Below are 14060 nucleotides of genomic sequence, written 5' to 3' on the forward strand. Positions count from 1 at the left end.
AGGTTTTTCAGGTCCTGGAGGTGGGTCCCTAAAACCAGGAGTATGACGATGTCATCCCAGGAATGCAGTTAAGGTTTGTTCCTGCTGTAGAAGAACCAGTGGAAAGCCACACACTGGCTGTCATAAATGGGTGGGCCAGGAACGGGTAGGATGTCTAGCATGGTGGAAGTTCCCCTCAGAAGCTCTCCTCAGAAGTCTGCCTTTTGTCTGATTTACAGGATCATACGGAAGCCAGGCTGTGGATGCTGAGCAGCCCTGCACCAAGAGCGACAGGTGAGTGTCCCCTTCAAGACAGTCTTGGGGGTGGTGTGGGCTGTGCTGGCTGTGTGCAGCTCTTAGAGAGCAGAGACCCTCAGCTTGTCTGTTATGGAGAACATGCATAGTATGAGCAAGTGGTCCAACAAGGGAACTGTGGCCCCAAAGTAGTTTAAAGTCCCAGAGGACAAGCATGTCTTTGGGCTTGTCCACAAATATAAGGATTTGAGGGCAAATCTATGTGTAGCAGGTGTGTGGGAATTTTGGTGAGTTCCCTAGCCTCTTTGGATTACATTTTCCCTCCAGGAAAATAGGGTCATGATGCTCAACTTCCCAGGGCCCTGTGTGGACGAAATGGGATGCTGTTTGAGATATTTTGCCTATCATCTGTCTGCCTGGCCCAGAAGAAGTGGGATGCATGGTTGATGTGATTGTTGTTTGCACAGGGTTTAGAGAAGGCAGTTGCTTCCTATCACCCCTACCTCTGTAGGAAGTATGGAGTGAGGGGCCATGGATATCTGATGGACGGTGCATAGAGCTGTGAGAAGGCCCCAGGATTATAGGGCTCATGACAGCAAAGTCTTATGCTGGGGGTAACAATTCCTAGAGAAGATAACATACCAGATAGTGGTGGGGCCAAAGGTGTCAATGGCTGTTCTGTCTGTCTGTATATTCCAGTGAGAAATAAAACACACAAACAGCATGATGCCTGGTCTGATTCTCCTGTGCAGTATAATTATCTTAGTTTTCTGCGGGTCCCATCAGGTAGTATAGGGATCTTGCCTCTTTGAGAATTTCAACATTTTCATTGTACACAACAAAAACAGCGTCCTGCTTCAAACCATCTTTAGTTTGTTCAGATCTTGACTATTAGCAGTGAGGAGACCACTCCTGGACCCAGGAGGCCCTCAGTTCCAGTGAAAGGACTCACTCTTAGATCAGGCAGGAAAGCTTGTTGAGGGCAGAACCATTGAACCAAGTTGACACGGGACCTGCAGGAGTTTGAGGAGGCCTCTTTCTGATGCAGCCCAGGGAAGTGGGCAGGGGGCAGATGTCTCCAGGAGGAAGAATCCCTCCTGTTAGCAGACCTGGTTCTTCTTCCTCCTTACAGACTCTCCACTGTCCCAGAGCCTCCTCCTCTGCTCTGTAGATCCGCCTGTACCCTGGGGGGTCCATCAGTCATGCCAGACACACCAGTAGAAGACTCCCTCTTCCAAATCATACACTGCTTCCATCACTATGCTGCCCGGGAGGGGGACAAGGAGACCTTGTCCCTGGAGGAGTTGAAAGCCCTGCTCTTGGATAGTGTGCCTCGCTTCATGAACACCTTGGTATGTAGGGTCTGGGGCTGGAGTGGGAGAGAGTGCTGTTTGTGGGATTGGAAATGAGGGGTGAGGGGGTTAGGTGGAAGGAGCTGACTCCCGTGAGAATCTCCTGTTCCAAAAGGAGGATGGAGGAGGGAGGGCATGCAGAGGGCAGGGTTTGCTTTATTTCCTGCCCTTCCCTTCTCTGAAGTCACCAGCTTGGTTTCACTCCAGTCCCATGAAGAGCTAATCTCTGAGACTACAGCCTAACATCACACCTTCGGATTCTTCTGCCTCCTGTGATCATGGCAGGCTCAAAGCTGTTCTCTGTTCACAAGCCTCTTTAATCAGTGACAGTGCTACAAATTCAAACTCTCTCTGTGAGCCCTCAGAGCATAAGTCCCTTCACCAACATGTCTGCCATGAGTCTAGAGTAGGTGGTTTTGGCTGTGGAGGCTGCCCTGGTCTGGTGGGCATGGGAAATATAACCTCTTCTACTTCTTATGCCTAGGGCTTCTTAGTGTCAGATGGAGCCAGCCCCAGATCCTGCCTGGGCTTATAGAGCCTGCTCATCCAGTCTGTGATTAGTCCTAATCCCCTGCTACTGTGCTTCTTAGGGACTGCAGCTCTGAAGGAAAGCGTGGGTGCTGTCTTCTGAAGTCTGCTCATTTTTGTAAAACATCTCCTTCACCTACTTCCAGGCTTTGAGAAAGACCATAAAGACAGCCTCATCCTTTCTGGAATGTTCCTCTGAGGGCTTAGAAGACAGACAGGATAAGAGTTTCTTGCTAACTGTTTAAGGAAATATTTCTCTTCTGGGAAGAACTCCTTGGGACTGCCTTGGATTGCCCAGGCCTGCGACCATAGAAGCCATAATATTGCCTTTGCTGAAGGGCTCTTGGAGACAGACACAAGGGCATAGCTGGTAGGCTTGGTAAGGATGAATATTGATAAGGGAGCTGAGGAGAGCCCGTCAGATGTAGAAAGGCTCATCCTCTGGATGTGATGGGGTTATAGGATGGTGGGGCTGGTAAGGTGAGAGAAGCTGCTGATTTCCTACAGGGATGAGGGGTTGAACTCTGAAGCTACTTACAAATGAGTTAACCTTCCTTCCCTCAAATGCTTCCCAGATGCTCCATTCTGTACTTGAGCCTGCCCACATATATCAGGAAAATCTTGCTGAAACCTGCTTTTCCTGACCCTCCCTCATTTTCTGCCATGCCCTTCCATCTCCATCGGTCTCATATCTTCTTTGTAAACAAGAACCCCGGCTTTCCTCACACCCCTCTCCCATCTCAAACAGTCTTTCCCTTGGCCATTCAGATCTTCAGCCTCAGGGTCCTCTGCTTGGATATCCTGAGCAGCTCCTGTGGCCATTTCTCTGCCCTATTCTACTTTCTGCACACTATAGAGAAACCAGGTAGTGTTTCATAAATAATGACTAGGTAGGTAGGATAACATACAGATATCTGCCTGACACGGAGATGGTCCTGCTGGAGATGTGTGTATGCATGGAAACATCCAGAGTACGAGTCTTTCTACATCTGATGGGCTCTCCTCGGCTCCCCTTAAGGAGCTCTTAGTATGGAGAAAGAAGGCAGTGGCTTGCCTTCAGGAAGCCTGTACAAGCGTTTCTTGTGGAGAGCTTACAGTGTATCTGTGAAGACAGCACTGTATGTGAAGTGGTTCTGGGGACTCAAGGTTACTGAGTTCAAATCAGGAATTACTTACAGTTTCCCTTTGAAAGGACTATTTTTGGTCTCTGTGTCCATGCCACTCTAGGTGTCCATCAACACCTGTGCCTCTTCAGCCTGATTTTGTAGGATGTGGTGACCTTGTCCTTGTTTTCCATGACGGGGACCATGCTGCTGTAATCCCCTACATGCCCAGCAGGGGGAGTCTGGAGGACTCGTGTACTGGATGCACAGTGTGTGTTGACGATCCTCTTCGTGTTTGGCAGGGCCGCAGGCAGCCATACTACATCACAGAGCTGTTCCAGGCGGCTGACAAAAACAAGGACAACCAGATCTGCTTTGATGAGTTCCTGTACATCTTGGGCAAGCTGGTGAAGGACTATCATCTCCAGTACCACCGGCAGTTGTGCATACACTACTGCACCCAGCACAGCCTCTACTAGAGGGAGGACAGGCAGTCTCTCATCACCGGAACCTCTCTCCGCAGCCATGGCCTGACCATGAACAGCTTACAGAACTCAGCAATGTATTTCTTCTTAGGTGTGCACACATGCGTACAAACCATATCACAAATATTTCTGGGAAGGACTCAGGTCATGGTTCTGGGTATCCCTTAATGTTCAGTAAAAGAAATTTAGTCTTTATTATCAGAAACATCGTTTTGGACAGGAGACAATGGTACCTGCCTTCAGTGATCCCTTGCTTGATGGGGGAATACTGGCCTTGAATCCAAGGCACCTTTATCTGATGCAAGAGACCCAGCCTTGCTAACAGAAATCTTATCTGAGGTGTGAGATGGCCTTCTGTCTGATCTCAGTTTGTAAGGAAGGGGCTCTTCTCTAGGCCAGGGCACCGTCTGAGAAGGAAGTAAAACCTCCCAATAATGCTACTGACTGATCATTCATTGCATATAAGGGGTAGTGGAGCCACACGGATAATGGTGCATAGAAGGAGTCTTTTTGTGAGTCTACACACACAGGAGATGCCCAGGACCAGGAAGGGGAGGAGGAAGAGTTTTAAGAAGATATAATAAGACTCGTGTCGTGGCAGCGGAGACTAGAAGGAGGACTCCGAATCTGGCTCGGCGCTCGCCCTTGCTCACCATGGAGAAGACCGAGCTGATCCAGAAGGCTAAGCTGGTGGAGCAGGCTGAGCGCTACGATGACATGGCCACCTGCTTGAAAGCCATGACGGAGCAGGGCGCTGAGCTGTCCAATGAGGAGCACAAGCAGCTGTCGGTGGCCTACAAGAACGTGGCCGGGGGCCCGCAGGTCCGCCTGGAGGGTCATCTCGAGCATCGAGTAGAAGACCGACACCTCTGACAAGAAGTTGCAGCTGATCAAGGACTATCGGGAGAAAGTGGAGTCGGAGCTGAGGTCCATCTGCACCACGGTCCTGGAATTGTTGGATAAGTATCTAATAGCCAATGCAACTAATCCAGAGAGTAAGGTCTTTTATCTGAAAATGAAGGGAGATTATTTCCGGTATCTTGCTGAAGTAGCTTGTGGTGATGATCGAAAACAAACGATAGAAAATTCCCAAGGAGCCTACCAAGAGGCATTTGATATAAGCAAGAAAGAGATGCAACCTACACATCCAATCCGCCTGGGCTGGCTCTTAACTTTTCTGTATTTTGCTATGAGATCCTTAATAATCCAGAGCTTGCCTGCACACTGGCTAAAATGGCTTTTGACGAGGCCATCGCAGAGCTTGATACACTGAACGAAGGCTCCTACCAAGACAGCACCCTGATCATGCAGTTACTGAACCAGTTCTGCGAGTGACCATGTTTTGTATTACTGTGAAGATATGGAAATGTAGTGTATTACAATTTAAAGTAATTGTAACAGTAACTTCTTGATTTCTACATTCCTTTTCTGAACCCTCTTGGGGGTTTCCTTTCAGAAGCGACTTTTCCATGCTCTTATTACAAATTCTTTTTAAATAGGAATCCAGAAGTGTTAGATTGAATGGGAAAGTGCTTAATGAATCCAGGCTTGGGGGTCACAGATTGAAATGTCTCCTGTGCCACATATTCTGGAGGTAACATCTGTTTGTGACAACAGGGAGTTTCCTTATGTATTCTTCATTTGCTGCTGTTTAAGTTGACAACTTCCTTCCCAATAAAAATTCACTTACACCTCCTGCCTTTGTAGCTCTGGTATTCACTTCACCTTGTGATAGAAGTAGCATGTTGCTGCCAGAATAAAGCCATTGCTTTGGGCAAATTAAAATGCATGTCCTTTCTTAATACACTAGAAAGGAGAAATAAAGTACACCAAGTCCATGTCTAACCTTTCGTACTTTCCCATGCAGATTTGTGCTCATGTGAGAGGGTATCGGTTCGTCCAGTGATTGTTCTTTAGAGAGTTGGACCACTATGTTGTATGCTTGCTAATCATTGACTGTAGTCCCAAAAAAGCCTTGTGAAAATGTTATGCCCTATGTAACAGCAGAGTAACATAAAATAAAACTATATTTTATAAAACAAACAAACAAACAAACAAACAAACAAACAAAAAGAAGATCTAATAGCACCAGAAACCCAGATGGTGCGCCTGGAACAGCAGAGAGTACTCTGGAAATAAAAGTCCAAGCGGAACGTGCGAGCTTCATTTACTCAGGAGGACATTGAGATTTGGGTCCTATCCTTGAAAGTGGTGTAGTGGAATTTGGGTGCCTTGGAGAATGGATCAGGTGGGGGGAGATGGGAGATTCCATAAGGGGTTTCTGCCCATTCTGGACAGGTGCAGTACAGTGTGGACAAGTCAGGAGCTGCACATAGGGACAGAAGGACGGGATAGAAATGTAAATGTCAAAGTCTTAGTCCTTAAGGACAGATTTTTTTGGGGGGGAAGGGGTTCAGAGTGAGACCCAGGTATCTGTTGCCGCTGATCCTGGGGAAGATGATGCTGGTTGTTGACCCGGACATGACCCATGTCACTGTGGGAGCCAGTGTGCTAGGCAACACTGTCCACTGGCTTTTGTATATGCTGAGTCAGAGAGGCAAGGCAAGTCCTTGCAAAGCCAGTAAGCTAGCCCAACAAAGCAGCAGATACCCGCCAGTGGAAGAGTGATAAATAGAAGCTGGGAGTTGTGAACCATGGAAGGCTTCCTGGAGGAGAATGGTTGGGTGTGGTTGTTACTAATATAACATGGCGATGACTGGTGTTTCTCCTGATTCTGAGCTATTCATGACTCAGTGGGCCCAGTCCTGTGGTCCCTGCCCTCCTGACTGGTCCCTGTGGCTGCCTGGCAGTGTCATTTTTCTTTCCCTTCCTGGAGCCTAGAGATGAGGGAAGACTCTTGCAGGAAGGGTTTCTTTCCCCAAGGCACTGTTAGCGTCCTACTTGGTGGCCCATCTTTTCTGAAGACTCTGGGCAGAGGCTTGTATCCCTTTCTCCTCAAAGTCTAATCCCATGAAGGGCATGCCTCTATCTTTATGCCACCGGCCTAGTGTCCTCACATGACTGGTTCAGCAGGTTTTTGAGGAAGGAAATCAGAAAAGGGGACCCATGGGCCTGAAATCTAGTGACTTAGACCTGTGCCCCTCCTAGGACACCTCTTGATTACTTTTTGTTCATATCAAAAATCCAGTATCCTGGGTTACTCAGCTGCTCTCCCTCAGGGTCCAGGCAGGTCCTGCTTGTTACACTGGCAGGCGGTGGGTCGCACCAACCTTTCAAGGTCACAGAAGCCTTGGCAGCCTGAGCACGTGGCACCTACCCAACACTTCCTGATGATTTCCCCACCAGTGCTGCTTCCTCTGCCTGGGTTTCCTCAGAGCTGGCTGTTGAGACACGAGCCTGGGGTCTCAGCCTTTTCCTGTAAACACACCCCTGCCACCCTCATCCTAGATTGCTCCATATTGTCAGGTAATTACAAATTCGGCCTTTCCTCTAGCATGCTTATTTACTTCTTGTTGAACTCAGAGGTCATAACCAGTGCTCCAAATCAGGTCCAGCCACCTATTCCCAGTAAGCCAATTAAAAGAGCAAAATTACAAGTGGGAATCAGAGAAAGATTTATTCATGTGGCCATGTTGGGGTGAAGGACAAAGAGACCAATGAACTCTCCAAGTTCCTAAAGTAAAGATGGAAATTTACATGGAGGGCCAAGGATATGTATGTCTAAGCAGTCCTCTCAAGGTATGGTCCTGCCCATCACTGACCCTGTAAGGCAGTCAGACAAGTTGTTAGAATGGTGTGAAATCTTTTTCTAGAGACAGGTCCCCTTCTGGTTGGTGCCTTTCCCTCCTCCCACCATGAGATCTTTGGGGGAACTTCCCATTTCTTTGGAGTCCATTGTTTCAATAGTCTGATAGTCAGATTGAGAGCCACAAAATGTTTCTTTAGAATGTCTTCATTTCCGCCAAGCCAGTTATGTTCTCAGCACACACTGACTGCTGCTGTCAGCCAACCCTGCTGCCCCACTTAGAGGGGATGCTATCTGGTGAGAGTTCATGGACCCATGCACTACTTGTCCTGCTGAGGATGATGGCAGGAAGCCCTCACTCATAAACATCTTTAAGTTCAATGAGCCTGAGAAAAGACGCCGAGTAACACATGTGCCTCAGTTTCCTTATGTTTTATATAGGGAAATTTTTACTTGTAAAGTTCGCTCTACTAGACTTCTATGAGTGGCAAAAGAATCAGCAGATGTAAACACATTTTGAAAAGAGATGTGTTGCTTTGGGGTAAGGTGATGTATGCATAATCATATAAAACCATGCCTGGTATAGAATATGTGTAAACTACGGGCTGATTATTGGTTGGAAACTTGTGATATAGCATTGAGTTCTATTTTGCTAGCTAGGGGTCAGCTTACCTCTTATCATGGTGGATGTATACCATTCCCTTTTGCAAAAGAGACTTATTGGATAAGGGCTTGTGAGGAACAGAGGAAGGAGGATTAGCTGTGCTGTTGGGGAGATGGATGGAGGGCAGGGTGGAGAACATAGATGCTCCCTTAGCTGGATAGTAAGAGGACAGAGGCATTCCAGGCTGGGAAGGAAATAGATGCTGTCATATCCCTTCTTAAACCACCTCCATCTCAGTGTCTCATGGAGGGCCTCAGTCTCCTCTGTACAATGGGGTCTGTAACACACGTGCCTCACAGGAAAGAGAGTGAGGAGAGTTTATGTAAGTAAAGCATTGAGGAAGTCCTCACAATGGTACATACAACACATACCCAATAACTGTCAGCTATTAGCCTTTATTATTCACTATTATGGTTGTGGCTGCTGCCTTTGTGCATGTCAGGCACTGGGCTGGCTTGTGGTCAGCTAACAATGGCTCAAGTGGGACAAGCAGAAGGCCTCTCCTTGGTCCTTCTTGAAGAACAGGCTGAGGAACCTGGGCTCCTGCATCAATGACACTACTAAGAAATGACCAAGGAGTCCCAAGGAGGAAATATGACCAGATCATTAGATTGAAGCCACACAGCTCCACTTCCTGTATTACTTCCTGAAGCACCCGATGAGCCTAAAGTAACATTGGACCAGGTGCAGGGACTTGTTTCATTGATTTGGATATTAGCAGTCTGACTCTGGAGGGCTCAGTGTCTAGTTATGGGATCAACCACAGATCAACTCTGCCCCCAGCTCGCTCCCGTTTCTAGGAGCACTTTGTATGGTTTATTGTGTATGTGATCTCTCTCTCTGTCTCTCTGTCTCTCTGTCTCCCTCTTCCTCCCCCCGGCCCACTCTCTCTCTCTCTCAGGGTTTTTGAAACAGCATTTCATTACGCAGCCCAGGTTTGCCTTGAACTCATGGCAACCCTCCTGTTTCAACCTTCCTGAATATTGGAATTAGACATGTTTGCTACCATGCCAAGCTTTTTTTTTTTTTTTTAATGGTATAAGCTTTTAACTGAAACATGGTTTGTACCCTAGGGCTTGTGAGCTCCCTAGCCATGGTATTTTGATCATGGCTAATATATTAGACATGAATTTTTTTTTCCTCTGGCACAAACTTCAAAATCTAGTCAGAAAGTGGTTAGTTACAAAATAGCAGCAGTGCCTAGAGAAACCTCTTTTTACAGCGAGCAGCAGCTAATGCAGAGATGCCTAACTGGCCAAAGTACTGAAAATGAAGTGATGGAGTGCTAGTTATTATCAACCTTCACTCCTCTCTAGGCACAGGCAACACTAGAGAAGAGAAGGCAGAAAGAAAGTAAGAGTTAGAGCATGCAGGTTAGTTGTATGTCAACGTGTCCAAGCTAGAGTCATTTTGGAAGAGGGAACCTCAGTTGGGAGAATACTGAGTAACCTATGGGAAAACTTGAGATCACTTTCTTGCTCTATGGTTGATGTGGGAGGGCCCAGCTCACTGGGTGCCACCCCTGAGCAGGTGGTCCTGAGCAGTATAAGAAAGCAGGCTGAACAAGCCATGGGGACAAAGTCAGTAAACAGAACTCCATGGAGTCTGTTTCAGTTCCTGCCTCCAGGTTCTTGCTTTGAGTTCCAGCCTTCTAGCCTTTGTAGTCCTTGATGGACTACAAGTTGTCAGATGAAATAAACCCTTTCCTTCCCAAGTTGCTTTTGTTCATGGTATTTTTTCATAGTAATAGAAGCACAAACTCCTGTACAGGAGGCAGCCATGGTGCCCAGCTAGAATGGCGTAATCCTGAAGCCCCACTTCCACAAGGATTGGCAGCAGCAAGTGGACACTTGGTTTAACCATGCAAGATCTTCAGACACAAGACCCGGCAGGCGAAAGCACGTCCCATGGCCCCTTGTCATGCGTCTGGCCCCATCAGGCCCATCGTGAGGTGCCCTACAGTTAGATACCACACCAAGGTCCCGGCTGGCAGTGGCTTCAGCCTGGAGGAACTCAGGATGGCTGGTATCCACAAGAAAATGTCTCGCACCATCAGCATCTCTGTGGACCCAAGGAAGCGAAACAAATCCTCTGAATCGCTGCAGGCCCATGTTGTGCAGCGCCTGAAGGAGTACTGCTACACGCTCATACTTGCCCCTCAGGAAGCCTTCTGCTCCAAAGAAGGGAGACAGTTCCGCTGAAGAACTTAAACTGGCCACACAGCTGACAGGACCTGTGATTCCCATCTGGAATGTGTACAAAAAGGAAAAGGACAGAGTCATCACAGAAGAGAAGAACTTCAAGGCTTTTGCCAGTCTCTGCAATGGCCCGTGCCAATGCCTGGCTCTTTGGCATCCGAGCAAAATGGGCCAAGGAAGCTGCAGAGGAAGACGTTGAAAAGAAAAAGACGGTTGTAAAAAAAGACGGTTGGAGAGTTGCAATAAATTTTCCATAAGGAAAAAAAAAAAAAAAGAAGCACAAACTGAGACACGGAGGGCGAGGAGCAGTGCTAGGAAATGCTGCCTTCTGGACACAACATGAGTATTGCATTAGTGAACTCTCATAAGCCATGGTCATCTCCGCAAGATCCACACAAGATCACACCAACTGAAATTCCTGAATTGATAGAGGGGTTGCTTTCCAGCCTTTTGTCTGTACTGAGCAGCCACTGTCAGGTGGTAGCTTCTCTGGAAGGGAGAATTACAGTGATTTGAGGGTGTGGCCACTGGTAGGTTTCCCATGCCCCACACTCTTGTACATGCGGACAGCACTAATTGAACTTAGTGGGTTTAAAAAAAAAAAAAAGAAGACAACATGAAGTTGAGTGGGGGAGGGCTTTTGAGATAAGAGGGAGGGGCAAAATGGAGAGTGTATATGATATTTCATTGTATATATGTATGAAATTCTCAAAAGTATAATAAAAAATGTGGGCGCTGCCGCCATGGCCGACGTGGAGGACGGCGAGGAACCCTGTGTCCTTTCCTCGCACTCCGGGAGCGCAGGCTCCAAGTCAGGAGGCAACAAGATGTTCTCCCTCAAAAAGTGGAACGCGGTAGCCATGTGGAGCTGGGACGTTGCGATACCTGCTCCATCTGCAGGGTCCACAGGTGATGGATGCCTGTCTCAGATGTCAAGCTGAAAACAAACAAGAGGACTGTGTTGTGGTCTGGGGAGAATGTAACCATTTCTTCCACAACTGCTGTATGTCCTCTGTGCCAGCAGGACTGGGTGGGCCCAAAGAATCGGCAAATGAGAGGTGGCTTAGGCTCGCCTGGTGTGGTTGGTGACCGTGGACCACCTTGCCATCGAGTTACTGGACAAAGACTAGACACTCCAGGGAATTCATCCTTCAGATAGAGAAGATGCTGTGCGGCCTTTGAGACTCACCCAAGGCATGGTTTATCATTTTGTCTGTTTAATTTTGGGAATTTCTCTACAATTAAGAAGATAATTTATTAAAAATGCCTTTCCTACCTCTGTGGTGTGTGTGTGATACCTACTGCTTGGAGAAGCTGTAAGAGAGAGAACACCAGAAATTAATCTTTGTTGTTTATCTGTCAGTACACAATGGCTGTGAGAACATTGTGTTCACAGAAGAACGTTGTTTGTATTTATGCTTAAGGGTTAAAGATTAAATAAAAAGAATGTTACAGTAACAAATAAAATGCACCGAGAAGCCAAGAAGCCGTCTCCTGCCCTCTGCTCCTAATCCTTATTGTTGTTGGGAGAGAGGCAGGAGAGGCAACCCATGCTGTCTTTACTTGCTAGGAATGAGGACTTTAACTTGCACTCAGTAAAGAGGGTAAAGACCACGTAACTGGCAGGGGAATGGGCTTTGTTTCCTGACTTCTCCATCTTTGCCTTGGCCAGGAAGCCTAGGCCTGCACTCACCTCATTGTTCAAGCACTCAGTTCTAAACAAGTGCTTTCTGTTTCTGGGAAAGTTGTACTGTATTTTTTAGTCAAAATATTAGTGGGAAAATGCTTACTAGTGTAACACTGGAGTTCATTATGTAATGGTTTAATAAATAAAATGTGCTTTGAGTATTAAAGTTTGATCTATACTCTTAAACTCATTAAAAAAAAATAAAAAAATGTGACTTTCTGGTAGGTTGACCACTCTTTATGGATGGCCCCCATGTATATGTATATGTATATGTATATGTATATGTATATGTATATGTATATGTATATGCATATGCATATGCATATGCATATGCGTGTGTGTGTGTGTGTGTGTGTGTGTGTGCAAAATACTAGTGGGTGGGGGACATGGAAGGGATATAGAAGGAGATGGAGTGGGGAGTAGGTAGTGAACATGATTAAAATACATTATGTATGTGGATAAAATTCTTAAAAAAATAAAAAATATTCATGTGGTATTGATTCCCAGGAAGATTTTTTACTTTTTATTTACTATTATTTTATTTTATTTAACTTTTATTGCATTATGATGAGAAAAGTTACATGATTTCAATTTATCTGAATTTGTTATCATTTAAAAACATATTTTAAGTAAATAGAATTAAATCACATTCTTGTTTCCCTTTTATATCCCAACTCCTCCCAGAGACCCCCCCACTCAATACCTACAATATCTTTTTTTGGTCATATTCCTTAAAATTTATAAAGTATTATAACAATTAAAATGAGTATTATGAAGGTTGTTTGATATAAAACAACAATCAATTTAATAATCTTATGTAGATGCTTGTCTACAGCAATACTGAAAATACATATTTTTCTCAATATAAATTTTAAATAACTCCAAACATTAACTGTATATTTCAAAATAATACATCACTACTAGTATTTTCTTAAATGAACATAAATATATAAAGTCTTTTTGTTTGTTTGTTTGTTTTGTACTTAGTAGAGTTTAAAATCTTGGCTCTTACTGTGTTACAAGTCCAAAATAAGAACAATTTTTAGACACTGGATTTCATTGTAATAAGGCTGTACTTCAATGACTTTCACATCACCAAACGATTTTACCTCCATCATAACTAAGCTGAGAGTTGACAGTTCTGCTGCTCCAAGGAATGAATTGTAGGCATGATTTTTGGATACAGACTTCCTGCTACAGTCAAAGTTGTTTGACTTGAGTGAGTGACTTTATTCTCAGCTGACAGAGAACAGGTTACATTCATTTAAGAAGTGCTGTGTGCATTAAGATGGTCTATCCATAAAGTCATTTACCAACTGTTTCAATGAACAATGGTTCTGCTTGGAGGGTGGCACAGACATTAGGTGAGGGTAAGAATTTGGTTCATTAGCTATGATAATTTGGAAAAGCATTCATTTCAGAGAAAGAGTAACTTATAAAGTCCTCTTCTTCAAACTTGATACAAGAGTTACAAAAGTCAAGCAAAGCATTCAGTCTCACTCTGCTGTTCTCTTACAAGCCACCTCCCAAGTTAATTGTCTATGTTTCTTTTGGGTATATAAATACTTTTGAAATATATAAGCTGTTCTGACAACCACAGTATAGTGTAAAAACATGAAATAAACAATACTACTAATAGAGAGGCTAAGATAGGAGAAGCAAGATTTCAAGACCATTATGTTGTACACAGCAAGACACTGTCATGAAAAAACAAGCTGAAAGTGTATATAGATTGTACAATATTGAACCTATTTCTCCAATTACTAAATTAGAGAGGCCATTGGATGACAATCAACAAATTTCTAATTCCTCATATTTTTGGATTTCAATTGATTAGGATATGTTGGTAATATTAATTTTCATATTAAGATATTAAGAAAAAGTAATTGTTACTTCCTGTTGTTTTTTGTTGTAAGAGGTGGAATTAGGTTTGTGTGGATTTGTTGAAAGATTATTTTCTTGCTTCTTCTAGGGTGTAGTTTTGCTCCTTATGTTGATGTTTCCATCTACTATCCTTTGTAGGGCTGGATTTGTGAATATTGTGTAAATTTTGTTTTGTCATGGAATATCTTGTTTTCTCCATCTATGGTAATTGAGAGTTTT

The 14060-nt window shown here is 45.0% G+C and overlaps 1 protein-coding gene and 3 pseudogenes across 1 annotated transcript; all 4 read left to right on the forward strand.

Annotated features, from left to right (window-relative positions):
• The first annotated feature begins 234 nt into the window (after nucleotides 1–234).
• Nucleotides 235–3986, forward strand: LOC116094127 (protein S100-A15A). The gene is made up of 3 exons (XM_031376070.1): nucleotides 235–273; nucleotides 1367–1586; nucleotides 3520–3986. Exons 2-3 carry the CDS (start codon nucleotides 1437–1439, stop codon nucleotides 3694–3696), a joined length of 327 nt encoding a protein of 108 aa, XP_031231930.1. The 5' UTR covers nucleotides 235–273; nucleotides 1367–1436; the 3' UTR covers nucleotides 3697–3986.
• Nucleotides 3987–4327: 341 nt separating this feature from the next.
• LOC116093228 lies at nucleotides 4328–5037 on the forward strand (annotated as a pseudogene).
• A 4814-nt stretch (nucleotides 5038–9851) lies between these two features.
• Nucleotides 9852–10527, forward strand: LOC116093229 (annotated as a pseudogene).
• A 486-nt stretch (nucleotides 10528–11013) lies between these two features.
• LOC116094128 lies at nucleotides 11014–11325 on the forward strand (annotated as a pseudogene).
• Nucleotides 11326–14060: the final 2735 nt, after the last annotated feature.

This window comes from Mastomys coucha, unplaced genomic scaffold (assembly GCF_008632895.1).
Source record: "Mastomys coucha isolate ucsf_1 unplaced genomic scaffold, UCSF_Mcou_1 pScaffold16, whole genome shotgun sequence".
Classification (NCBI taxonomy): domain Eukaryota; kingdom Metazoa; phylum Chordata; class Mammalia; order Rodentia; family Muridae; genus Mastomys; species Mastomys coucha.

Coding starts and splice junctions, on each gene's coding strand:
- LOC116094127 (XM_031376070.1), top strand. CDS start 1,437: ATGCCAGACACACCAGTAGAAGACTCCCTCTTCCAAATCATACACTGC. Junction 1,587..3,519: donor CTCGCTTCATGAACACCTTG/GTATGTAGGGTC, acceptor CGTGTTTGGCAG/GGCCGCAGGCAGCCATACTA.